The 26,601-nt window shown below is 41.1% G+C and overlaps 4 protein-coding genes across 4 annotated transcripts; 3 read left to right on the top strand and 1 right to left on the bottom strand.

Moving 5' to 3' along the window:
- The first annotated feature begins 1,477 nt into the window (after positions 1-1,477).
- On the top strand, positions 1,478-3,022 carry mia (MIA SH3 domain containing). The gene is made up of 4 exons (XM_073840568.1): positions 1,478-1,607; positions 2,261-2,394; positions 2,534-2,644; positions 2,768-3,022. Exons 1-4 carry the CDS (start codon positions 1,478-1,480, stop codon positions 2,789-2,791), a joined length of 399 nt encoding a protein of 132 aa, XP_073696669.1. The 3' UTR covers positions 2,792-3,022.
- Positions 3,023-11,138: 8,116 nt separating this feature from the next.
- On the top strand, positions 11,139-13,423 carry cfap68 (cilia and flagella associated protein 68). Its single transcript, XM_073840509.1, has 3 exons — positions 11,139-11,384; positions 12,776-12,845; positions 12,971-13,423. The coding sequence occupies exons 1-3, from the start codon at positions 11,139-11,141 to the stop codon at positions 13,144-13,146; spliced, it is 492 nt and encodes a 163-aa protein (XP_073696610.1). The 3' UTR covers positions 13,147-13,423.
- Positions 13,424-16,065: 2,642 nt separating this feature from the next.
- Positions 16,066-19,969, bottom strand: cryabb (crystallin, alpha B, b). Its single transcript, XM_073840507.1, has 3 exons — positions 19,621-19,969; positions 17,877-17,999; positions 16,066-17,480 (listed from the first exon to the last, which is right to left on the bottom strand). The coding sequence occupies exons 1-3, from the start codon at positions 19,801-19,803 to the stop codon at positions 17,277-17,279; spliced, it is 510 nt and encodes a 169-aa protein (XP_073696608.1). The 5' UTR covers positions 19,804-19,969; the 3' UTR covers positions 16,066-17,276.
- A 189-nt stretch (positions 19,970-20,158) lies between these two features.
- Positions 20,159-26,051, top strand: hspb2 (heat shock protein, alpha-crystallin-related, b2). The gene is made up of 3 exons (XM_073840508.1): positions 20,159-20,430; positions 23,100-23,281; positions 25,521-26,051. Exons 2-3 carry the CDS (start codon positions 23,188-23,190, stop codon positions 25,931-25,933), a joined length of 507 nt encoding a protein of 168 aa, XP_073696609.1. The 5' UTR covers positions 20,159-20,430; positions 23,100-23,187; the 3' UTR covers positions 25,934-26,051.
- Positions 26,052-26,601: the final 550 nt, after the last annotated feature.

Below are 26,601 nucleotides of genomic sequence, written 5' to 3'. Positions count from 1 at the left end.
CATGAAGTGTTTTTTCAGACTAGTGGAAAGAAAACATCATGTTTATTTTGTAGCACTTTATCTATTTGTCAATAGATTTCAATTATAATACATATTTTTAAAGACCGTTTTCTCAAAAAGAGTTTTTTCTCCTACACTGAGCCATAAATCTCTACTTCAGTAGCACTTACACACACCAAACTTTACATTTTTATTCCTATATCCTGAAGGTTTTTAAAGAGTTATTTGTTCATATATAATTTGCTTGATTATATACATTTTATACCTCAGAAATTTGTGAAAATATATAGTTTTCTGTCTGTTCTAAGTAATCTGAATTATGGAATGAAAAAAATAAGATATCCAAAATTCCCTCTGTAAAAACATGTTTGCAATTATCACTGTAATCAATCAACTGAGTAATTAAGGTGATAACTATTAGTTAATTTTTTACCCTATTCAGGTCTCACCTGAAATAATTGACAAGACAAATGACTGTGCTTAGAATTCTGTATTAAAACTTTCAATTAATCTCTAAACTAAACATTTTTAGAACTACATCATGCTTCAAAGTGTTCAAAGATCATTTTATAATAATGTTTTGAAACCCTCTTCTATTAAAAACGTTGTATAGGTAAGTTCATTCAGCACTCATAATGTTCACAGTGCCAGGTGTTATGCTGACCGTCATAAAATTCTTACCATAAAAGACCTCATTCAGGTGCTGTTAGGTAACCGGCTCAGTGCTGCGACTTTGTGGCTAAAATAACCCATCTTACCTCACTGTGGAGGGAGCAACTTCTAGTTACAGGCATTTAGCTTTCAGATAGATAACTGGAGATCAAGATTTCACTTGGTAGGGTACTGGATTTGCAATTTACATCTTTGTTAGACTGTTTATGATATTCCAAGGTGATCCAAATATGCAAATGGCTCAGAGAGACCATAAGGAAACCTCTGAACCAAAGTGTTGATTTTTGCTACTGTGAAAGGACGGTTTGTTCAACCCCTGGCAAAGGCCTCAGTCTCTGTAACTAGGTGCTATGGGGCCTGTGGCCTGGCTGTGTCCCTCAGCCTCAGCATGGTAATAATGAACTGAGTGTGGATTCAGCGAGAGCCTGTGAAACTTGCAGCAATACTTCCTGTTTTCTAAACTTGATATTTTTCTCTTGCAGACCCTGAATGAAGCTAGTTACAGCTATGAGCCCTCTGTTGAATCTTGACTTACAGCTGTAACAGAAGAAATCCTGCAAAAATTAAATTTTGAATGACATACAAAAAAAGAAACAGTGAATCGTACTAGATAATTTTGCAATAGTTGTCAAAATAATTCAAATCACTTGCGTTCTATATAAGTAAACACACTTCATTCGAGTATTACTGCAGTTTTTGTTATTATAGGTCCACTTTCTGAAAATGTGAGGGGCTTGGCCTCAACTGGCCCCTCCCACTTGAGCTTTAGTCCTGTTCAGACAAACTAAGAATCAGACACACAGAGATGGAGAAACACTGTGTGAACTGGACCCTTCTCCTGGTGCTATGCGGCCTTCTGCCACTGGCTACTCAGGCTGGCCGGCAGATGCCAAAACTCTCCGATAAGAAGCTATGCGCCGATTCAGAGTGTAGCCGTGAGTAATGCAAACCAGCATATTTAACTTTCATATATTTAATGTAGAGAAATTGCAGGATGCTTTCTTTTAAATGTTGCATCTCAGTATAACTTAACACTTAACAGTAAGGTTCCATTTGTTAACATTACTTAGCTACAATACATTAGATATCAATAATTTACAATGAAAATACTTTATTAAATGTACTTTTTAACATTTACTGATGCATTATTAAAATCAAAAGTTGTATATGTAAATATTATTTATTGAACCTGAGAAAACACGAACTAACAATGAACAGTTAGGTTAATTAATACAGTTTAAAAAAATCATATGAATTTGTTAGTCTATACTTGTGTTTTATGACATTTTTGTACAAGAAGTAAGCAATTTGCCTTAGTAGTTGACAAACAGCATGGATTTTTTTGTTATAGTTTGTGATGATGTATATGTTTGAAGATACACAAAGGGTTTTCACGTTTTTTAATACCATATTAATATTTTACATTTTTTTATAGCTTGTTTATTGTTCACTTATAGTTTTGAAAATGAATTTTTAAAGAACAAATATTTAATCTCTCAGTTAATATGAGGTCCAGGAAATGGCATGCATCAAAATAGTAATTAATAAATAATGAAATAATCTAAACTGTGTTGTTTTATGTTCACAGATCCCATTCTCATCGCTAGAGCTCTGCAGGATTATTACCCACAAGACTGTCGCTTCATTCACATCCATCAAGGCCAGTCTGTCTATGTGTATGCCATGCTGAAAGACCGTGGGAACCTCTTTTGGGCTGGTAGTGTAAGTATCAGAAGGCTACTGTAATACTGTGTGCTCTCAATTGCAAACATCCATAATTGTCTTGTGCTGACAAAGTGTGCAAAAACAAATTCTTTCCACTCTGAAAATGAAGTATAACAAAAGATAACTGTTTGTGAAGGTTCAAGGGTCATATTATGGAGACCAGGAGGCTCGTCTGGGATATTTCCCCAGCAGTGTTGTTGAAGAGACACATGCAATAATGCCTGCTGAGGTTGAGCTCAAGACTGATGTGCGTATCTGAATCTTTTGCATGATAAACAAAAACAAATTGATGCATGAATACAAATACACATAATAAATACATTCTAAAAAGTGTGTTTAAGATTAAATATATTCTTTTTTTTATTTTCAGAAATGGGACTTTTACTGCTATTAGGACTTTTACTGCTATTTGTGCTGCGTTGGCTGGAACATAAACATGATTCTTTATTCCACTTTGCACTTTATAGTGTCACTACATTTATTATTTCTAGTAGGCAACTCAACGTAAAGATTACTTACTGTTCAGAAGATGAAAACACATAGAACAGTGACTGTAGACTGTAAATGCTTGTTGATGCAATAGTTTGAATAAAACTGAGCTGCTGCTATGTAGTCTTGCATGTGATCACTGTTTCTTTGTATCACGTGATGTTTTGGTAAGAAAAGTTTTGAATGAGAGTTAAAGAAAAAATCAATTGCTACTCAAGTGAGAAATGATTGCATCTGTCTTTATTATCTTAATACGACTTTAGCGGTAAATATTCGGTTTCTAGAGTTGCGTCACGCGCATTTCCATGGAGACCAATAACAGTTTGAGGAACGCGTATTACTTGGCGTTCCTGTATCAAGGTGAGTGTTTGTTCACAAGTAATTCACTAGTTCGCTTTTGCATATAATAAACAGCGTAAAGTTAAGCGTGTTTGGCATGCTGTCCGGGAGAGGGCTCCGAGCTCGGTAGTCATTCCCGAGCCCGGGGCACTCCCCCTGCCCAGGGAGAGGGGTCCGAGCTCGGCCTTTGGCCCGAACCCAATAGCGCTCCCCCTTTTCTGCAGGAGAAAAAGGAAAAAAGGGGGGGTGGGAGGGATGCTGGAATCAGAGATAGCTGAAGGTAGGACTGCTTGGTTATTTAAGGAACTGTAGTAATTGGATAGGGAGAGTGGCTGATTAGGTAGTGATTGCTGATGATGAATTGGCCGTGTTAATTATCTGCGCGAGCTCCTCCTGAAATTTGTTAATGAAACATCACTTCACTAGTTCGCTTTTGCATATAATAAACAGCGTAAAGTTAAGCGTGTTTGGCATGCTGTCCGGGAGAGGGCTCCGAGCTCGGTAGTCATTCCCGAGCCCGGGGCACTCCCCCTGCCCAGGGAGAGGGGTCCGAGCTCGGCCTTTGGCCCGAACCCAATAGCGCTCCCCAAAAAATGCAAGATAACTGCAGGACAGCAGCCAGGTGGCCCCCAAAAAAGGCTTAACTTGCGCTGGAGGGATGCTGGACGATTAGCGGCTGGGAAGCGCGGGAGGAGCTGCTGCGGGCCCTGCAAGGGAAGGAAGCAGAGAAAACCTTAAGTGGGATGGCATTTCAGAGAAAATGAAGAATGGCGTTCTCTTGGGGGTAGGTACTGCTGCGGCGTAGGAAAAAAAATGCTAGGTGCTCTGGGATGGGTGGGTTTTGCTGGGTTAGAGGAGATTGAGCGGGCATTGCTGCTGCGTGGGAAGATAAGCGGGGCGCTCTAGTCAGAGCGGGCCTTGCTGCGTAAAGGGGTAAGCGGGGAGCTCGAGCGTGAGCGAGCATTGCTGTGGCATGGGGAATAAGCGGGGCGCTCGAGCATGAGCGGGCATTGCTGCAGTGAGGGAAATTGAACGGGGACTGCAGCAAGAGCAGGCATAGCGGAGCGTAAAAGGAGTAAGCGGGGAGCTCGAGCGTAAGCGGGCATGGGGGAATAGCGGGGCGCTCGAGCGTGAGCGGGCATTGCTGCAGTGTGGGAAAATGAGCGGGGGACTGCAGCAAGAGCAGGCATAGCGGTGCGTAAAGGGAGTAAGCGGGGAGCTCGAGCGTGAGCGGGCATGGGGAAATAAGCGGGGCGCTCGAGCGTGAGCGGGCATTGCTGCAGTGTGGGAAAATGAACGGGGACTGCAGCAAGAGCGGGCATAGCGTTGCGTAAAAGGGGTTAAGCGGGGAGCTCGAGCGTAAGCGGGCATGGGGGAATAGCGGGGCGCTCGAGCGTGAGCGGGCATTGCTGCAGTGTGGGAAAATGAGCGGGGACTGCAGCAAGAGCAGGCAAAGCGGTGCGTAAAAGGAATAAGCAGGGAGCTCGAGCGTGAGCGGGCATGGAAAAAATAAGCGGGGCGCTCGAGCGTGAGCGGGCATTGCTTCAGTGTGGGAAAAATGAGTGGGGACTGCAGCAAGGGCAGGCATAGCGGTGCGTAAAGGAATAAGCGGGGAGCTCGAGCGTGAGCGGGCATGGGGGAATAGCGGGGCGCTCGAGCTTGAGCGGGCATTGCTGCAGTGTGGAAAAATGGGCGGGGACTGCAGCGAGAGCGGGCATAGCTGTGCGTAAAGGAATAAGCGGGGAGCTCGAGCGTGAGCGGGCATGGGGAAATAAGCGGGGCGCTCGAGCGTGAGCGGGCATTGCTGCAGTGTGGGAAAATGAAAGGGGACTGCAGCAAGAGCAGGCGTGGCGTTGCGTAAAAGGAGTAAGCGGGGAGCTCGAGCGTAAGCGGGCGTAGGGAAATAGCGGGGCGCTCAAGCGTGAGCGGGCATTGCTGCAGTATGGGAAAATGAGTGGGGACTGCAGCAAGAGCAGGCATGGCGGTGCGTAGAGGAATAAGCGGGGAGCTCGAGCGTGAGCGGGCGTGGGAAAATAAGCGGGGCGCTCGAGCGTGAGCAGGCATTGCTGCAGTGTGGAAAAAATGGGAGGGGACTGCAGCAAAAGCAGGCATGGCTGTGCGTAAAGGAAATAGTAGAGGAGCTCGAGCGTGAGCGGGCATGGGGAAATAAGCGGGGCGCTCGAGCGTGAGCGGGCGTTGCTGTGGCGTGGGAAAATAAGCAGGGGTTGCAGTGTAGGTGGGGCGCTCGAGCATAAGCAGGCAAGCGGAGGCATGGAAAAAATTGAGCGGGGGCTGCAGTGGGAGCGGGCGTTGATGAGCGTAAGGGAATAGGCGGGGCACTCGAGCGTGAGTGGGCATTGCTGTGGCATGGGAAAATAAGCGGGGCGCTCGAGGGTAAGCGGGCATTGCTGTGGCGTGGGAAAAAGGAGCGGGACGCTCTAGCAAGAGCGGGCATTGTTGTAGCTTGGGAAATTAAGCGGGGGCTGCAGCAAGAGCGGGCATTGCAGTGCTTAGATGGAATAAGCGGGGTGCTCGAGCGTGAGCGGGCATAGGGAAATAAGCGGGGCACTCGAGCGTGGGCGGGCACTGCTGTGGCGTGGGAAACTAAGCTGGGCGCTCTAGAAATAGCGAGCGTTGCTGCGGCGTGGGAAAATATGCGAGGGTTGTAGCGAGAGCAGGCGTTGCAGTGCGTAAAGGAATAGGTGGGGTGCTCGAGCGGGCATTGGTGTGGCATGGGGAAATAAGCGGGGCGCTCGAGCCTGAGTGGGTGCTGCTGTGGCGTGTGGGAAAGGGCGGGGCGCTCTAGCAAGAGCTGGCATTGTTGTTCTATAAGGGGAATGAACGGGGTGGTCTAGCGTGGGCGGGATTTGCTATGCTTTGGAAGAAAGCGGGGGCTTCGGAGAGGGTGGGTGCTGCGGCGGCTATGTGAAAGCATGGAGGGGGGGTCCCGCAGGGATGGGGCGCGGGGGGGGAAGGTTGGCGTTGGAAATAGGCTGACCGATTAGGGTTTGGTGCGTTTCTCTGAGGAAAGAGCGATCTGCTCGAATGTAGCACTTGTAGGCTTCAGATGACCAGCGGCCGAGCGCTTGGATCTGCTGTTGGGAGAGACCTTTTTGGGCGGCTGTAGTTGCTGCGCCTATGCGAAATGAATGGCTGGAGAAGTTATCGGCTGGGATACCAGAGAGGAGCAAGACGGACTTCAGGTGCTTTTGAAACCAGAAGCGAGTGGCAGGGCGGTTGGCATCATCGGTAAAGAGGGGGTCAGAGGGGAGGGAGGATTGGGATTTCCTGTGGCAGAGGAAGGCTAGGAGGGTTTGGAATGGTTGGAGGGGAGTTTGGAGGTTAAAAATATAAATGAAGTGCCCCCTTTTTGTTTGGTCTGTCTTGCTTTGTTTTATAAAGTAAGAGATGGTTTCACCGTCTAGAACTGCTAGATCGGAGATGGTGGGGTGAATGGCTGGGTTAAAACTGGATGTAATGGCGAGCTCAGAGCATCTGAGAAAGCCGAAGAAAGCCAGGATGAACATGGCGTCCAGTGTGCGGGCAGTGTGGACAGAATGGTAGCCTTTGCGGAGGGAGGAGATGCATTTGGTCAAGATTTTTAAAGTGATAGGTTGTCTGGGGTCTGGGCGATTGGGCTGGGTTTTTTGGATGCCTTTGATGAGAAGGGAGGTCTGGGAATTAGCTATATGGGGGGAAGGCGAGCCGTGTAACAGTTTGTGAAAAAACTGAATACCGCTAAGGTATGCTTTGATTGAGCTGGCTTGGAATTTTTTGTGGGAACTAAGGTGGGAAATAAAGGACGTGATGGTAAGCAGGGAAAAATCGGGGAAAGGTAGGCTATATGTATAGTGGAAATTTTTAAAACATTTCCATGCGGTGAGGTAGGATTGGAGGGTCCTAGGGGAGACGGCTTGAAGAATGGAGCTGATTGATGCTTCGAGGAGATGTCTCAGGGGGTGGTTTACGGGAATATCAGCTCTGAATAGGGAGGAACTGGAGTTGGGAGCGGGTCCGCCTCTGGAGCCAGCGATCTGAATTTCTGGAAAGCAAAGCGAGAAAGAGAGTCAGCGATTTGGTTCTTGGAACCGGGGATGTGTTTAGCAGTTATTATGAATTGGTCACTAGCCGAAATCCAAATCAAGCGTCTTAGCAGGGGCATGAGGGCGGGGGAATGAGAACGACCCTTATTGATGCAGTACACCGTGGCTTCGTTGTCGCAGTGAACGAGAATGCTGGTGGCGGACCACTCTTTCCCCCATAGGGAAGCAGCGACCACTAGCGGATAGAGCTCGAAAAGCGCAGAGGATGATAGCTGCTGGGGCAAATGGGTCAGCTCGAGGGGCCATGTGGAGGCGAACCAGCGGCCTTGGAGAAAACCTCCAAAGCCGACGGAGGGGGCGGCGTCTGTGTACAATTGGATATCGATAGGGGAAGATATCAGGTTGATGTAAAAGAAAGATAGGCCGTTCCATTGCTTGAGGAAGGAAATCCATAAGCTGAGCTCGTTGCGACACGAGTCAGTTAAGGAAATCTGGTCCTCGAGGGCGTGGGCGGAGGAAGCGAGGGAGAGGAGATGAGAGATGAAGGGGCGGCCTTGGGGGATGATGCGCATGGCAAAATTTAGGTGGCCCAGGACAGATAACAGCTCGCGTTTTGAACAGCTAGAGCTGGTTATCAGGGTGGAGGCTATAAGAATTGTTCTGTCAATTTTTTCTTTAGGGAGGGAGGCCTGGAATTTTTGGGAATCTAATTTGATACCCAAAAATTCGATAGAAGTGGCGGGGCCCTCTGTTTTTTCTTTAGCGAGAGGAACCCCGAGCTCAGAAAACAGCTTTTGGGTTGTCAGGAGGTGGGCGGCTGGGACGGAGTCTGCAGGCGAGATGATTAAAAAATCATCTAGGAGATGGATCAGATAAGGAATGTTGTAGTTATTGGAGAGGATCCAGCAAATTGCCTCCGACAAAGTGTCGAAAATTTTGGGGCTGCTTCTGCAGCCGAACGTGAGGCGGACGGCGAAATAGAATTTGTTTTCCCAGCGGATGCCAAATAAGTGCCAGAAATCGGGGTGGATGGGCATTACTTTGAAGGCGGAAGTAATGTCGACTTTGGCCAGCCAAGCGCCGCGACCAGCCTTTTTAATCAGCGTGATGGCTTGGTCGACGTCGTGGTAATGAAGAGAGAACTCTTCGAGCGGGATGAGGCTGTTAATGCTTGGGAATGGGGAATTATGGGGAGATGACAGGTCAATAATCAGGCGTTTTTTGCCTGAGAATTTCCTGGTGGCTATGCCGATGGGGCTGACTCGAAAAATGGGGAAGGGGGGGGTGGGAAAGGGGCCGATCATGAAGCTGGACTCGATTTCCTTTTTGATCAGGTCGTTGACAACTTCAGGTTCGGTGAGGGCGGAGTTGAGATTTGGGCAGACGAGGCTTTGGGAGGGGAGACTTAGGATGCTGGGGTGGAAGCCGTGCGTGAGACCTGAAAGGACATAATCAGCAAAATGTGAATCAGGGTGATGTAATAATTCTGCAGACAAGCAAGAAATGTTCACAGGAGACAATAAATATTTCTTTTGGCTTTTATTAGCCGCCTTGTGGACGGGGCAGACTAGGCGGGCGTGAGCGCCGCCACAAAAATTGCAAACATGCATGAAGCGACAGTGTTGTCTCGTGCATCTGCCGCTGTTAAAGTCAGCGCAGACCTGGCTGTTGGAGGCAGGTGTGCGGCGGCGAAGGGAGGGGATGGCTGGAGTGTCCATGAGGCGTGGGACGTAGCTCGTGGACTTGGGCTGAGAGGGTTCGGGGCGGGGGGGGATAGATGGATTGGTGAACGGGCAGCTGAGGGTGGGGTGAGAAAAGGAGCGGCAGACTGCGCACGAGATGTTACGGCAGCCCAGGAACACCCTATTGTGGAGCTCGGAGTCGAGAGCTCCCCAATAGGGACACTGGTTCCATTGGGCTACCCGGATGGCGCATTTGGCTGAAAACAGCTTGTGGTAAGTGTAAAAATGGGTGCCGCCATAGGACAGCGCGAGCTCAGCAACTATAGTGAGGTAATCGCTAAGCTCGCGCCTCCTATGGGGGAAGGCGGCGCAGATGACTTCTGCGTACCGGGTAAACGCTATGGTGAATTCTGCGAAGGAGAGGATACGTGACTGGGCGGGGACAGAGCTTTTGAGGGTGACGGAAAAATCGCCGCAATTGATTTGGCGATCGGCAGGTGAAGGGAGAATGGGAGAGAGGAGGGAAAAAAAGGTCCACGTCCGCACCTGCTAGGATCTGTGATCTGATGGAGTTAGGTACGGGTGGTGGTTCGTTGACCAGGGCGTTTGGAGGGGGCGGAAGGGGCGTGGCTGAGGTCAGCGAGAAAGCTGAACGGGTCTGAGGCGGAGGAAAGGTGGCTGCTGGGACAGATAGCGGGGGATAGCCTGTATTGAGGCCGTCCCCGTGAGGCGAAAAATGGGGGGGGAAAAAGCGGGGGAATGGCGGGAGCTGGAACCTGAGAAGTTTGCTGCAGGTTCGTGTTAGGGAAAGCTGCTGGGGCAGAGGAGAGGGGGGGGAAGAGAGAGGGCATGGGAAGCACTGGTGCTTGGGCCATGAGCGGGGGAATACTCGCGCTGTGGTCTGACAGCGGAGCTGCGGGCCATGGAGGTGGGAGGGGATTAAGCGAAAGGCGGGGCGGGAGCTGCTGACGAAGATCAGCGGCTGGTGGGGGCGGGTCCCTGCCGCGGCGGCGGCGGCTTGAAGAGGCAGAGGCTGGCTCTTCGCTGGCGTGGGAAGCGATCTCCCGCCTGGGAGATCGAGGAGGAAGGCCGGAGCTGGTAGCTGCGGCGTGGCCCGAGCCGGGCGACGGCCTTTTGCTGTGCCTCGGCGTGGAGTATGGAGCGCCGCGGTCCGCGCGCGCTCTGCGAGCGGCCCTGGAGGGAGGCGTAGCTTTCGGTTTCTCCCTCGGTTGGAGGGATTCGTAGAGACCGAGAAGCTCAGCTTTCGAAGCGCGGCGGGGAGCGACGACGCCGGTGCTGGTGAGCGCCTTGCGGAGCCCCGCCACGGTCCATTTCCCCTTTGCTGGGGCGGAGGAGATGGCCGAAGCGTAAGATGACGCTGGCGAAGACACCTGACGCCTGGAAGGTGTTGGAGAAGGCGTGCTCTGGCGTCTAGGAGAGCGAGCAGCGGCGGTGCGATGCAGCGGCGGCCGCGATGCAGCCGCGGGCTCGTTTGTAGGGTCCTGCGGAGCGTTTGTGGGGTCCTGCGGAGCGTTGGTGGGCTCGACGGCAGGACTATCAGAGTCCGTGGAGTAATCCTCGGGAGGCGTTTGGGTCTCAGACATTGTGCAGCAATGCTGGAATCAGAGATAGCTGAAGGTAGGACTGCTTGGTTATTTAAGGAACTGTAGTAATTGGATAGGGAGAGTGGCTGATTAGGTAGTGATTGCTGATGATGAATTGGCCGTGTTAATTATCTGCGCGAGCTCCTCCTGAAATTTGTTAATGAAACATCACTTAAAATGATTAGCTTAAAACTAGGTCAACAAATTTTAAACCGCTTTACTAGCGTTTATAGGCGACTGACACAAATATTTAAGCTTCGGTGGTTTAGGTGGTGAAGTAACTGATGAGAATAATTGCATTATTTTATTAGAAAACGTTACTTATTATAAAACGTGTAACAAAATGATAAGATTTAAAATGAAACTTGTAAAATGGCAAAAAAAATTACACACATGCGACTGCACAACGGACTGCATTACATGGCAACCATACAATAAAGAAAGCTAATACATTTAGGCGGGGAAAACTGATTTTGGTTAATTTTAACAAACTGAACTACGTATTAGATATTTTGTATATTGTTGTGGTTGTAGTTTATTAAAAATGCTTAATTTATTTTTGATGCTGTAAATTTTAGTGACAGATGTCCAACAAAAGCAAGGAGTTTTCTTGGGCGAGAAACGGCCCTGCATTTCATCACATGCTTCGGGCGTCTGGGCAAGCTGAGGTCTGGCATGATTTCACCGACGAGATGAAATTTCGTCAGTATGGTTGGCGATGTTCAACGAATGAAGACTCTTACTCAAATAATACACTTATTGGTAACTGGTCAGAAGAGAGGTTTGACACTCGCCGTACTGTGGCGTTACGACGCCCCCTTCCGCATCAGGTTGGTATTGTTTGGTAAAACACCTCAATGAGACCCATCATAGCCATCAGTTATCAATTTCATTATAGTAGACAACAAAATATCAAACCAAGTGGCATCTGCAATCCTTTCACAACTTCACTTTTTGCAGCAGTATGCAATGATTTTAAATCAACTAGGTATCCAGCCAAGTAACCACCACAGATGTAGTTTGTAACATGAACTATGAACATTTTCCAACATTTGTTAACCACAAAAAACCCACAAATAATTTTGAACAGGGACCATAGATTGTTTGTTTTAAAGCTTACGTCTATTTTGTAAATGTTTTTCTTTAAAATTTGGTTTGGTAGAGGGTTTGCACTTACGTCACGGTTTACACTGCAAACAAATGCTTTTCTTATTTAGATTTTTTTGACTTGTTTCCAGCCAAATTATCTAAAAATTCTTAAATCAAGAACCATTTTCTAGACAAGTAAAAATTATTTTCTTGTTTTCAGTAAAAACAAGTCAAAATTAAGTGTGTTTTTGCTTGAAAAAGCTAAATAATCTGCCAATGGGGAAAGAAATAATCTTATTTGAAACAGAAAACAAGATTATTTTTCTTACCCCATTGACAGATTATTTTGGTTGTTGCAAGCAAAAACGCGCTTAATTTTGACTTATTTTTACGCAAAACAAGAAAATAATTTTTACTTGTCTAGAAAATGGTTCTTGATTTAAGAATTTTTAGATATTTTGCTTGGAAACAAGACAAAAAATCAGTTAGTCAGTTACCTGGATGTGCAGCCATACTGGCGATACTCGGATGTAAACAACAGCATGGATTTCACAGTTAATGTACTACTGAATATGTTGTTCTGCTAATTTATGCTGTGTAAACCACAGAAAAAAACGTGTGGAAGATGCTAAATATTAGAGAAGGACTTAGTAAGCAGGAAATGGCGCAATATTTTGACAAACTAAAGTTAATAGGTGGTAAAGCTATGTACGAATAGTATTAAGATATCAGCCAATATTTCTCCTACCTGACCGGAAATGATAAGAACAAACACAAATGTTGCCAAGATTCTTGCTCTGGAAATCCTGGTTCAGTTTGGCCAACCACAAACTTCTTCTTTCGTTAGACGATTTTTTTTTTTTGCACTCTTCTCCTTGATTTATTATAACTTTTGGCAGTCTATAGTACTCCAAATGTTTTTTTCTGGTCCGACCAATTGGTACAGTCCGAAACATGACAATATTTGACCATTTTCAGCAGCAAAAATCAGCCAAATTTACAAGTTCCATTCAATTAAGTGGCATTGTTAACATTCTGTGCCGCCAGTATGGCTGATTGATGACGTGTCGTAAAAACTCTGTGTGCCAGTTGAATAACAGTCATATAACATTGGGTTTATTACTCCTTACAGTACTCACACTACTTTGAAACCACATATTATTCAAGCTATAAGAAAGATGACGTTCGGCCGATTTACACAGGTATGTTTTACATTTAAAAAAATAAATTGTATTTATTATTAATTAGTTAATTCTATTGTTTTGAATTCAACAAAATACAATTATGCTTACAGTATGTAAAGAAACTTATATTTTTACTTTTTCAGCCCCAAAGAGAGAGTCAAGAAGCTTCCCTGGCCATCAACCAGAACTGGACCCTCCACACACTAAGTGTGTGCCAGACTCCTGCTACAGACTGGACTTTAAAGGCCCTCAACATAGAGGAGAAATAATGGGGGAGACTTCAGAGCCTCAGTGCAGGAGTGTAGAAGAGACAGACTGAAACCTTTGGCAGAAAAATACAGCTCCCAAAATTATATCAGCCTAATATCCTTCATCTGACTTCTGTGAGTGACCCATAGTCAAATATTGATAAAAAAAAATCATCTCACAATTTGCTCAGGCATGTGTCTACGCTACCAGTCAAAAGTTTTTGAACAGTAAGATTTTTTATGTTTTTTTAAAGTCTCTTCTGCTCACCAAGCCTACATTTATTTGATGCAAAGTAAAGCAAAAACAGTACAATTTTGAAATATCTTTACTATTTAAAATAACTGTTTTCTATTTGAATATATTTTAAAATGTACTTTATTCCCAGTGGTGGACGAAGTACACAAATCAAGTACTTGAGTAAAAGTACAGATACGTATAATAGAATATTACTCCAGTAAAAGTAAAAGTACTCCTTTTTCCATTTTACTTGAGTGAAAGTACAAAAGTACTACATTTTTTGTGTACTTAAGTAAAAAAGTACTGACATATTTTGCAATTTTATAAAGGCTATAAATTTATATTAGCATATATATTTTTTATAATCCTACTATAAGCCTTGGTTTTTCCCAAAATAACCACTAGACTATATGGAGTCAAGATAGATTTTTGTTGTTGATATGGTCTACGTTGACAATGTTCACTGTGAAGCTTACATTGCATTGTAACGTTAACGTTACCTGAGAGAAAACTGATTTAACCATCTCATTTTCACCAGTAAGAAAAGGGTTTTAAAGCTTGTTATTTTGCGGAACGGCACAGTTATAAATGATATGAGAATAAGGCCTGAAGTTAGGAAGAAAAATTTAATTATATTTTCATAATATTTTTCTTTTTTCTCAAACATTGTCTGTGGTGTAAAAACACCCCTGGCCAAATGTCCCCAGAGGGCATCACTTCACACTTTGATAATTACTGTAGTTACCATCTGAACATCACATATTTTCTTTTCCCTCAGATGTAATCTGTCTAGATGGTTGATTATAAATATTTGGACTTCATATCTGAAAATTACCTCAACTTAGCACCAGCAAGCTTGTTAGCTAGACAGTTAGCATCAGCTAACAATATTTACTTATTTTCAGTATGGTTATGAATAAACATTTATTTCTGTATATTAGGCTAGTTGATTCAAACAATATAAAAAAGTATACCGTTAATAAACAATATAAAAACAGACGTCACATAGGGCTAAATGCGTAGCATTTTAATAAAACTGTTGAGGTTACAGCAGCGAGGAATATGAACGTGTAACGTTATGAGTTATTTGATTTAATCTGTGTTATTTTAATGTTTCGTTTTTTTACCTAAAAAGAGACGATGTTGATGATGTGTCTGCATTTAATCATTTCAGCGGGCTTAAATACATCACCCTTTACAGCAGATTTAGTTCGCAAACAACTGACAGTTGCAATAATTAATCCTAAAACTCGACATTATATCTTACTTTTCGCAGCATCAGTCGCGCGCGCTCACAATCTCCCGGTTCTTATTTGTGAATTCAGATGACTGGAGACTCGCTCTAAACGGCTCATTTGAATCAGTGAGTTTGAACAGCTGCAATTGGATCAGTCCAATTCGTGAATGAATCGCTTGTGGCGATTTGCGAACCGATTGAAAAGAATCAGTTTGTTCATTAATCAGACACTGCTTCTGCGTCTCGGAGCACGTAATATATTATAAGGAGTAACGACATGTTTTATTAAATGTAGTGGAGTAAAAAGTACGATATTATGCTTTGGAATGTAGTGAAGTAAAAGTAAAAGTTACTCAAAATAAAACTACTCCAGTAAAGTACAGATACTTGAAAAATGTACTTAAGTACAGTAACGAATTACAACTACTTCGTTACTGTCCACCACTGTTTATTCCTGTGATCAAAGCGAAATTTTTAGCATCATTACTCCAGTCTTCAGTATCACATGAAATCATTCTAATTTACTGATTTGCTGTTTACGATTATTATTATTATTATTATCATTATTATTATCATCAATATTTAAAATAGTTGAGTACATTTTTTTAGGGTTCTTTAATGAGTAGAAAGATCCAAAACCTGAAAAAAATACTACTCAGTTGTTTTTAACATAATAATAATAATATTTATTTATTTATTTTTATTTTTTAAGCAGCAGATTAGAATATTAGAATGATTTCTGAAGGATCATGTGACTGGAGTAATGATGCTAAAAATTCAGCTTTGAAATCACAGGAATAGATTAAATTTAAAATGCATTCAAATACATTCAAACAGTTATTTCAAATCGTAAAAATGTTTCAAAATTTTACTGTTTTTCCTGTACTTTGAATCAAATAAATACAGGCTTGGTGAGCAGAAGTGACTTCTTTAAAAAAAAAAAACATTGAAAATCTTACTGTTCAAAAACTTTTGACTGGTAGTGTATAAGATTTTTTATTTTGAGTTCGAAAAAATAAGTGAGGTCACACTGGTTTTGAATGGCCACAGTATTTATTCATAATTATTTAGTTCCGTTAATGAGTTAATTCAGTGCTTCAGCTGTGATTAATGAGGAAAAGCAGTGGACAATGCAAAGCCATGTTTTGAAGTGCTCCTTCTCACTTATACCTCCTAGTGTGGATAATGTAGTTAAGGCCTTTGCTTTAGTGGAGTGATACAAATATGAGGAAAAAAGGATATTTTTCCTAAATCTTTGTTAAAACTTATTTAAAAAATGACTAAGGTTTGATATTAGCAGCTTTACCGTTGTTGAATTAGTGAGCCATTGCTAAGATACAGAATAGTCTCAGTGATTGTAAACAGTATAAATTCTTGGCACTTATTCACATCCACACATACCTCAGCTCACATCTCACTCCCAGAAATAACATTCAAATATTATTTGGTAAATCTCACAGGCACAGGAGACATTTGACCTATACATCATGCTTTTAAAAGCTTGCATCAATAAACTTGCTTTAATATGCTTTTATTCTCATTCATTTTTGCAGTAACACCAGTTCTTGCAACATACCCCCATTTGAGAAGCACCTGCTATTCATCCTGCTATTTATCATTAATTTAATTTTTTTTACATAAAACCTTAACCTTGGGTTTTAAAGCCCTGCTCCTGTTATTGTCATGCAAATACAGTTGCAAAACTATATAGTGTGAAGCAATGCAGTGCATAAATATGCCATTAGCCAATCAAAAACTGGATCAGCATTCACAAATCTTGTCAAAACACTTAAATACTGTCGTATCCACATCCTCTCACTGTTTCCTCTGGTCCCAAATCCATCATTAAAATTACAAGTAAACTTTACTTTTTCAAACCAAAAACAAAAGCCACTGTGACGTCTCAAACAAATGATTTTAACATACAGAGAACACAATAACTGAATAAACACTTTACAACAAGGTTCATGTTGTTAGCATTAGTTAACTACACAAACTAACAATGAGAGATACTTTTAAACTAATCTTAGTTAATGTTCATTTCAGCATATACTAATACAAGTTGTATCTGTTAATATTATTTAATGGACCAAAGCTAATATTAAATAACAAGGAAGTTGTATTTTTATTAACTAGCATTAACAAAGATTATAAATAGGCCAGCTGTAAGAAATATATTGCTCATTGTAATAATTAGTGCATTAAGTAATGTTAACTAATAAGACCTTATTGTAATGTGTTCCCATTTTTCTGTCTCTTCTGCAAATCTCTCACTATTAAGAACGAGAGACTATGGCATTGCCATCTGATCCAGCTGAGTTTAATACAATGACCCATTTTTGTTGTTTGTCTTTGTTATAAAAAGAAAAAACGGCAGGGAAACATTCTCCTACACTCAAATACTTTGTCTTGCAGTCAAGGCTGCATGACATACAGAAGCTCCTTTGTTTGGTGGTATCAACAGAAGACAATACTTTATTGTAAAAGTGTATTTCTATGAAAATCTTTTAGGTAACATTCATCAGATTGTGTTTTGTTAGTTTGACGCTGATGGTGTTTTCAACCTAATAACTGTTTCTTCTCTATCCGCTGTAGCAAAAACACAAGTTTTGGCCTGTCAGGAAATGTTGGGCTATTAAGTTATTCCCTTGTGATGTAGCTGGAGCACATTGGGACAGGGAAAGAAGACAAGGGACATAAAGTTGAAACATTGATGTATAGCAGCTTTACTTCTTCTGAGACCCAGCCACAGCGGGCTTGTCCTCGCGAGAGATGGGAATTGCGCGCTCCGGGCCCTCTGTGTGCTTACGCGGAGCTGTCACTGTCAGAACGCCATCGGAAGACAGGGAGGAAGTGACAGAGGCTGGATCCACACCAGCGGGGACACGGTATTTTCTTTGAAACTCGCGGGAGACATAACCGTGGTCGTCCTGCGAGGAAAGCAGAACATCGTTATGAACAGGTGATAATGAATAATCCATCTTTCACTCTGTTTAGCTCAATGTTTACTTGTGGCACAATGCTAGCAATCTTGGCGATGACATGTTGAACAATAAAGCCAGTCACATGCAAAGGTTCAGGTAGGTATTGTGTTACACTCTTATAAAATAAAGGCTCCAAATGGGTGTTTTTGCAGTAAAGCCATAAAAGAACCGTTTTTGGTTTTACAAAGAACCTTTCAGTAAGCAGAACCTTCAGAAAAGAACCTTTTCTGCATTTGAAAGGTTCCATGGATGTTCAAGGTTCTTCATAGAACCATCAATGCCAATAAAGAATCTTTATTTTTAAGAGTGTACAGTGTTTGTTTATGAACTGTGAGTTTCTACCTGGCGATCCTCATGCTTAGCGTGAATTTCAAGGAAATCTCCATTGATTTTCACTGACAGCTCCTCTGGTTTAAAGTGTTTGACATCCAGATTTAGTGAGAAACGGTCCTTTTCCATTTTCATCTAAGAAAACACAATTAATGACATTTAATAATTTGTCTAGTTTAATGTAATGTTCATCAGACATTGATTTGTTTCTATTGTGGCGTTTCTTTCATGACAATATCCTCCTAAATTCTTCCAACGTCAGAAAAAGAGAGAGAAAAGAAAGAAAATCTGCAAACAGGATGTTTTCATTACTATATTATATAGTTAGAATTATATTAACGATTTTAATAATTAAAGGAGTAGTTCACTTTCAGAACAAAAATTGTAAAAAGATAATGTACTCACCCCAGATGTTCATGCCTTTTTTTCTTCAGTCCTAAGGAAATTATGTTTTTTGAGTAAAACATTTCAGGATTTCTTTCCATATAATGGACTTCTATGGTGCCCCCGAGTTTGAACTTCCAAAATGCAGCTTCAAAGGGCTCTAAATGATCACAGCTCAGGAAAAAGGGTCTTATCTAGCAAAATGATGGATTATTTTCTAAAAAAAATTACAATTTATATACTTTTTAACCTCAAATGCTCATCTCATATAGCTTGGCAAGACATGCGTTTGAGATTAAAAAGTATATAAGTTGTAAATGTTTTTGAGAAAATAACTAAACGTTTCACTAGATAAGACCCTTCTTCCTTGAATGGGATCATTTGGAGCCCTTTGAAGCTGCATTTAAACTGCATTTTGGAAGTTCAGACTCAGGGGCACCATAGAAGTCCATTGTATGGAGAAAAATCCTGAAATGTTTTCCTCAATAAACACCATTTCTTTACGACTGAAGAAAGAAAGACATGAACATCTTGGATGACAAGGGGGTGAGTACATTATCTGTAAATTCTTGTTCTGAAAGTGAACTACTCCTTTAACTATGAAGCAATAATAATAATGTATATTTTATTTTCTGTTATATATTAGAGTATTAGAATTACATTTAAAAAAAATTCACATTACAATATCCTGTTGTCACAATGGAAAAACCCTAATAGTTCTATAAATATGCTTCACTGTATGCAAAAAATATTTAAAATATGATATTTTAGTGTTTTTGTTTTCACCAAAACAGAACTGAAAAGCTTTACTGTGGCTTTTTACAGATACAGTGCTAGGCAGAAATTAATCAAAGCTAACGTAATGGAATAAATACTTCAAATATTTATCTACTGGTATCATATTTAGAAAAAAAGCAGACACAAGGACAGTTAGAAAAAAAATTACTATAGCTATCTATAAATAATGCAATCGTTGTCTGTAGGCTATATAACAGATATGGACACAGAGAATAACAAATTAATATTTCTTGTTAACACAATAAAATTGATCTAAATAACATTCATTATTACATGATGCTTTGAAATACTTGATTATGATTGGTTAACTAAGACTAAATATTTTTGTATCAGTCAATTAAGTTCAAATATTAACATCCACGAAACTGTTAACATATTAAAATGACTTTCCGCGTCCATTATTTATTATCTGTAGGATAATGTACAGCCAACCTATGTTTCAAGGTCCTGATCACTAAGTTAATGTTGTAACACTGACTTATAAATTAGACACATAACTACAGTAACTGTAATGTAGATTAACCACAACATTTACATAAGTCATTGAAAACTGACTGGAAAATTTTGAAATTACCTCAGAAAGGCCGCTTTCCACCCAGCTTGGCCAGCGGAAGAAGGAAGGTCGTGGGTAGTACAGTGAGGGAATCATGTCGGCCTCAGGGATGGGATCCCCAAAGTGCTGGTCAAAGATCCGGCTGGGAAAGATGGATGGCCAGAAGGACCGACGGAACCAGGGATGCTGGATGGCGATGTCCATTTTGTGTCTGGGCCTTAGCAGCACTCAGAAAACTGCTGGCTTATCTGCCTGCGCACTTAAATAGAGGAACACAGACGGCCCCTGGCAGACGAGCCAGCGGTGGATCTTTCTGGAATAATGATGTAAACTGTTTGCCTGCCTTTGCCTCTTTCACTTGGGCCCTCCCACTGTCCTCTGGCTGCTACCCGTCCCCTCTTCCAACCATCACTCTCTGTATTTATCCAAAGAGCTGATCGGATTTCAATTCACCTCAGATACCAACCGGATTACAGTGCAAGCCCTCAATAGTGCTGATGGTCCCATGTGTTCACTGCGGTGTCCGGCCCGGTGAACCTGCCAATGTTGAGGGAAGTCTGTAGTTGCTCAGCATTCCAGTGCATCTAGCTGGCTCAGTTGATGCCAGCAAAGATTAGGATGCCCACGAGGTGATGTGCCCATGCGTATTTAGGTTCTGAGCCCCTTTTGGAGGTTTAGTCTTTACTGAATCTGACAATGACTGTGGCTAAGATAACTGTGCCAGGGTAAACACCATACAAAGTCAATCCCCATGAACAAACTCTCGGCTGGGCAGTGTGTACGAGGCTTACTTGAGCTGGCACATTGATTGGACAACAACATTTTGGTAGGGTAAGCAGTCTCGCTGCGTTCTCAGTGAATATTCTATTAATTAAAAACATTTTAATTTTTGTTTCACCTGCTTATTTGTTGGATTTGGTGCCCTTTTAATTCCCTGGACTTACTATTAATAGTAAGTCCAGGGAATTAAAGTAAATAAAGATAAATAAAGTAGACGTTCAAAAGAACAGCATTAATTTGAACTAAAATCCTTTGTAATATTATAAATGTTTTATACTGTCACTTTTGATCAATTTAATGCATTTTTGCAGAATAAAAGTGTTGATTTTTTTTTTTAAAAAGTAAATATTTTGACCCCAAACTTTTGAACGGTATTGTGTAACTCTTTAATTTATAGTCATATGCAATGCAAAAGCTATTTTAAAATAAAATATTTATAAATGTTTATGTTCAGTTAGAATTTTTACCAATAGTTGCATTTAATTCAACTATAATTTGCATTATACATTTTCTGAGAAAAGGCCATTTTTTCCAATTACACTTTTTTTTGCTGCAAAGAACATTTTAAATGATTAATATGGTGTAGCTCTGTAATGATCTATCAACTATCTATATCTATCTATCTGCAGTTGAAGTCAACAGTTTACAAACACCTTAAAGAATCTGCAAAATGTTAATTATTTTTCCAAAATAAGAGGGATCATATAAAATGCATGTTTTTTTTTTATTTAGTAATGACCTGAATAAGATATTTTTACATAGAAGACATTTACATATGTCCACAAGAGACAATAATAGAATTTATAAAAATGACCCTGTTCAAAAGTTTACATACCCTTGATTCTTAATACTGTGTTGTAACCTGAATGATCCACAGCTGTGTTTTTTTTTAGTGATAGTTGTTCATGAGTTCCTTGTTTGTCAAATTGCCTACTGTTCTTCAGAAAAATCTTTTAAATCCCACTAATTCAGCATTTTTGTGTATTTAAACCCTTTCCGACAATGACTGTATGATTGCGAGATCCACCTTTTCACACTGAGGACAACTGAGGGACTCACTGATGCTTCAGAAGGAAATATGGTGCATTAAAAGCCAGGGGGTGAAAACTTTTTGAATTTAAAAATCAGGGTAAATTTCACTTATTTTGTCTTCCGAAAAACATTTATCTTCTCTAGCTTCAGAAGGACAGTACTAAATGAAAAACAAAACAAGATATTTAGGCAAAATAAGAAAAATGTACACATCTTCAATCTGTTCAGAAGTTTACACCCCTGGCTCTTAATGCATTGTTTTATCCTTCTGGAGCATCAGTGAGTGTTTGAACCTTCTGTAATAGTTGCATATGAGTCCCTTGGTTGTCCTCAGTGTGAAAAGATGGATTCAAAATCATGCAGTCATTGTTTAAAAGTTTTCAAACACACAAAAATGCTAAAAATACAAACAATTTGTGGGAGCTGAAGGATTTTTCTGAAGATCAGCAGGCTGTTCAGGACAAACAGGGGACTGATGAACAACTATCACTAAATGAAAAAAAAAACAGCTGTGGATTATTCAGTAACAACACAGGATTAAAGGAACACTCCACTTTTTTTGGAAATAGGCTCATTCTCCAACTCCCCCCGAGTTAATAAGTTGATTTTTACCGTTCTCCTTTTCTGGCGATATCACTTTTAGCATAGCTTAGCATAGATCATTGAATCCTATTAGACCAATAGCATCGTGTTCAAAAATGACCAACGAGTTTCCATATTTGTTGTATTTAAAACTTGACTATTCTGTAGTTATATTGTGTACTAAGACCGGTGGAAATGCAAAGCTGCGAGTTTCCAGGCTGATAAGATTAGGAACTACACTTCCATTCCAGCATAATAGTCAAGGAAGTTTGCTGCCGTAATATGGCCGAAGCAGGCAGAGTATTATCAGAAATGAGTTCCCAGCTAGTTTAGCATTTGCACATGTGCTGCGTGATATTACTGCTCCTGCTTCGGCCATATTACGGCAGCAAACTTCCTTACGCCGGTCTTAGTACACGATATAACTACAGAAGAGTCAAGTTTTAAATAGGACAAATATCGAAACTCGTTGGTCATTTTTGAACGTGATGCTACTGGTCTAATAGGATTCAATGATCTATGCTAAGCTATGCTAAAAGTGATATCGCCAGAACAGGAGAACGGCTGAATGGATTTCAAAACGGTAAAACTCAACTTATTAACTCGGGGGGAGTTGGAGAATGAACCTATTTCCAAAAAAAGTGGAGTGTTCCTTTAAGAATCAAGTGTATGTAAACTTTTGAACGGGGTAATTTTTACAAATTCAGGTATCATTTTTTCTTGTGGACTATATGTAAATGTATTTTATGTCAAATATTTTAGTCAGGTAAGTACAAAAAAAACATGCATTTTGTATGATCCCTCTTATTTTGCTAAAATAATTAACATTTTGCAGATTCTGCTGATCTATCTATCTATCTATCTATCTATCTATCTATCTATCTATCTATCTATCTATCTATCTATCTATCTATCTATCTATCTATCTATCTATCTACTTTGAGCCCTACATTTGTATTTGTGTATATATCCTCCTATATGGTCTATGGAGCTCCACAGTGTTTACTACAAGCTATTTGTAGCAACATTTAGCACCCTCCTGTCTCAAATGCGCAATCTCTCTTCTCCTTTCCCCTGCTGTCCTGTCCACCCCTCTCCCTTTCTAGCCTTCCTGCTCTTCTCACACTCCGAAAATTAGTGTAATTGAAGTTTGTCAATCCAAAAAATTCCTCTCAACCTGCTACAGAGGTCGAAATGGCTGACCGCACCGTTCCTCATGCCTACCCAATGAGTATGGATTACGAGATGTGTTCTCCCCCTCGAATCTATGATCAGAACTTTGCAGAAGGTAAGTAGAGTCTTGAATATAATGGAAATAGACATTTTAAGGCTAAACACCCTGCATGTGTACTTTTCATGTAATTTTTATATTGCTGGCTAACATGCTATGGACTTTAAAACAACTTTTCATAACTTTAGCAGTTCTCATATGTTTACTTTTTGCACAGGCAAGTCATTTTGATTGTCATAAGTGAGGGTCAGTCTTTTGCTTAAAAATCTAGAATGTTATAAACATCCATATTGGCACTTGTGCTATGACAGTATTCACCTTACAATGAAATGTGACGCCTCAGTTACAGCTTATATTTAGAATTCCACACATGACATCACCAAAATAACCTCTTGTCCTCTTCATGACTGACTATGAGCTGATCTTCTCAAACAAGTTAGCAGCAGGTTTGGAGGCCAACTGTGAAGACGCTACTTACTGTTAAGCTATAACAGAACAGCATAAATATGCCACGTGTGACTGGATTAAAATAGAAACTGTAAGTGGAACCTGACGCTTGATCTGTAGCTGGGATCACAAATTGTAAATAGACCTGACATGCACATTTCCTGTGTCTTCTAGAAGATATTTGAACATTCTAGAGGCAGGAGCGTTTTATTTTAATACAGTTCTCAAGGTACATAAATAGTATTTATTTAGTATTTAGTAAATGTAATGCTTTTTCAGCATTGTGACACTTTTGTTGCCCCCAGAATTATATTGTTGCCTAAGAATTATTTAAATAAATGCTGTTCTTTTTAACTTTTTATTCATCAAAGAATGCTGAAAAAAGTATCAAAGTTTCCCCCAAAAAAATATTAAGCAGCACAACTGTTTCACATGAATAAATTATATGTTAACATACATTAAAATAACTATTATTTTATATTGTAATAACATTTTGCAATATTCCTGGTTTATGTTATATTTATATATATATATGTATGTATGTGTGTGTGTGTGTGTGTGTGTGTGTGTGTGTGTGTGTGTGTGTGTGTGTTCTGGTATTCATCACGTTGTGGGGACCAAATGTCCCCATAAGGATAGGAATACCAGTAGATTTTGACCTTGTGGGGACATTTCTGAGGTCCCCATGAGGAAACAGGCTTATAAATCATGCACAATGACTTTTTTTGAGGAAGTAAAAGTTTGCACAATCTCCTGTGAGGGCTAGGTTTAGGTGTAGGGTAGGGTTAGGGCGATAGAAAATACGGTTTGTACAGTATAAAAACCATTACGCCTATGGAATGTCCCCATAAAACATGTAAACCCAACATGTGTGTGTGTGTGTGTGTGTGTGTGTGTGTGTGTGTGTGTGTGTGTGTGTGTGTGTGTGTGTGTGTGTGTGTGTGTGTGTGTGTGTGTGTGTGTGTGTGTACCTGGTATTCATCACGTTGTGGGGACCAAATGTCCCCACAAGGATAGGAATACCAGTAGATTTTGACCTTGTGGGGACATTTCTCAGGTCCCCATGAGGAAACAGGCTTATAAATCATGCACAATGAGTTTTTTTGATGAAGTAAAAGTGTGCACAATCTCCTGTGAGGGCTAGGTTTAGGTGTAGGGTAGGTGTAGGGCGATAGAAAGTACGGTTTGTACAGTATAAAAACCATTACGCCTATGGAATGTCCCCATAAAACATGTAAACCCAACATGTGTGTGTGTGTGTGTGTGTTACAAAACTGCTTCACCGTGGTAAATACCATTTAGCAACATGTAGACAGAAATACATTTTTATTTCTGGATGCATTAAGTAATAAAGAGTGATAATATCATAATAATAAAAGTCTCTTAAAATGAGATTTATGACTAGGTTTTTATGACTAGGTTGTAAAGTGTCATGTGTTGCAATTTCTCTGGGGAAGTAAAAAAGGCTATTTTAGATAGATATAAGGTAGACATAAAGAAAATAAGTTATTTCTTTTAACATTAATGTTACCCCACATTTTTTGAGTGATTACATTTACACTTCAATTTTTCAAAACTGCATGAAGCCAAAAGGATCACAAAGAGAACATTTTTGTCTTTTAAACCCTTTGAAGGATTTTCGCAACATCATACATCTGCTTGTTTCAAAGTTCAAAGTCTGACATCAGTTGATATTCAATTATGCTTTTCCCAGCAGGAAGGAGGAAATTCTGATATACCCAGCTGAATGGAATGCAGCATAATGATAACATATGATTATATATTCCACATTCATTATGGTGATTTTAGTGATTTTGTAATGTATTTGTTTCCCTTCTCCCCCTCTCAGCACTGAGTCCCAAGGACTTGTTGGCCCCTGTCCTGTACCACGGTTATTACATCCGTCCCCGCATCAACAAGCAGCTTGAGCGGGGCTTCTCTCAGGTAGAAAGTGAAGATGACTGGTATCGAGTTTTGCTAGACGTGTGCCAATTCACACCGGATGAGATCAGTGTGCGAACAGTGGACAACCTGTTGGAGGTCACTGGGCGGCACGCTCAGAGAATGGACCAGCATGGCTTTGTAAGTCGTGAGTTCACCCGCACCTATATCTTGCCCATGGGTGTGGATCCGCTGCTGGTGCAGGTATCTCTCTCACATGATGGGATACTATGTATCCAGGCACCACGAAAAACTGAGGACCTAGAGCCTAAAATCAACCAGCTCAAGATTAAAGTGGACAAGAAGGAAAGCAAAAGTTAATCAAATGGATTGATATAAGCAGGCCCACATGGAATCCCGCAGAACTCTGCAGAAAAGTCTACGGAGTTGCCCAACACTTGCGTACTCATTTATTAAATATTTTGGATATTTGGAATAATTTGAAGGTTCTCTCACTTCTGTTCTCTCACAGTTTAAAATGCATTCCACAGAATCCTGCAGATTCCCAACCAAAATTAGTGCAGAAAACGTCTACAGATTCCCTCTGGGTCTGTATATACACTACAGCTCAAACATTTGGAATAATTATGATTTTTAAAATGTTTTTGAAAGTGTCTTATGCTCACCAAGGCTGCATTCATTTGATTAAAAAATACAGTAAAAAAGAAGAATTTAAAAAAAAAAAAGACCTATTATGCTCCTTCATACAGTATGTCCTAACATTTTCATGTGTCCCCAGAATGTCTGTGAAGTTTCAGCTCAAAATACCCCACAGATCATTTATTACTGTATATCATTTTGAAAATGCATATTTTAAGTGAAAGCAGGAACACGCTGTTTCATGTCGCACTGAAATTTAAAATCATGCATTTTAAAACCATAATGGTTTAAACTTCTGATATAGGGTTTTCTGAGCACACACATCTGAAGCACACACACAGAAAGCAGCTGTCATATGGCATGTGAGTACTAAACTAAGTTCTCTTTCA

Source organism: Garra rufa, chromosome 5, assembly GCF_049309525.1.
Source record: "Garra rufa chromosome 5, GarRuf1.0, whole genome shotgun sequence".
Classification (NCBI taxonomy): domain Eukaryota; kingdom Metazoa; phylum Chordata; class Actinopteri; order Cypriniformes; family Cyprinidae; genus Garra; species Garra rufa.
The sequence above is the reverse complement of the archived record's forward strand: the minus strand, read 5'-3'. Positions and strand labels throughout refer to the sequence as shown.

What these genes read in the sequence shown, in the direction of transcription:
- cryabb (XM_073840507.1), bottom strand. Translation starts at nt 19,803, where the DNA reads ATGGACATCGCCATCCAGCATCCCTGGTTCCGTCGGTCCTTCTGGCCA. An exon ending in TGGAAAGCGGCCTTTCTGAG is followed by an intron (nt 18,000 to 19,620) that starts GTAATTTCAAAA and finishes GTGTTTTCTTAG; the next exon opens with ATGAAAATGGAAAAGGACCG. An exon ending in CTAAGCATGAGGATCGCCAG is followed by an intron (nt 17,481 to 17,876) that starts GTAGAAACTCAC and finishes CTTTCCTCGCAG; the next exon opens with GACGACCACGGTTATGTCTC.
- mia (XM_073840568.1), top strand. Translation starts at nt 1,478, where the DNA reads ATGGAGAAACACTGTGTGAACTGGACCCTTCTCCTGGTGCTATGCGGC. An exon ending in CGCCGATTCAGAGTGTAGCC is followed by an intron (nt 1,608 to 2,260) that starts GTGAGTAATGCA and finishes TTATGTTCACAG; the next exon opens with ATCCCATTCTCATCGCTAGA. An exon ending in ACCTCTTTTGGGCTGGTAGT is followed by an intron (nt 2,395 to 2,533) that starts GTAAGTATCAGA and finishes CTGTTTGTGAAG; the next exon opens with GTTCAAGGGTCATATTATGG.
- hspb2 (XM_073840508.1), top strand. Translation starts at nt 23,188, where the DNA reads ATGGCTGACCGCACCGTTCCTCATGCCTACCCAATGAGTATGGATTAC. An exon ending in TGATCAGAACTTTGCAGAAG is followed by an intron (nt 23,282 to 25,520) that starts GTAAGTAGAGTC and finishes TCCCCCTCTCAG; the next exon opens with CACTGAGTCCCAAGGACTTG.
- cfap68 (XM_073840509.1), top strand. Translation starts at nt 11,139, where the DNA reads ATGTCCAACAAAAGCAAGGAGTTTTCTTGGGCGAGAAACGGCCCTGCA. An exon ending in GACGCCCCCTTCCGCATCAG is followed by an intron (nt 11,385 to 12,775) that starts GTTGGTATTGTT and finishes TACTCCTTACAG; the next exon opens with TACTCACACTACTTTGAAAC. An exon ending in CGTTCGGCCGATTTACACAG is followed by an intron (nt 12,846 to 12,970) that starts GTATGTTTTACA and finishes TTACTTTTTCAG; the next exon opens with CCCCAAAGAGAGAGTCAAGA.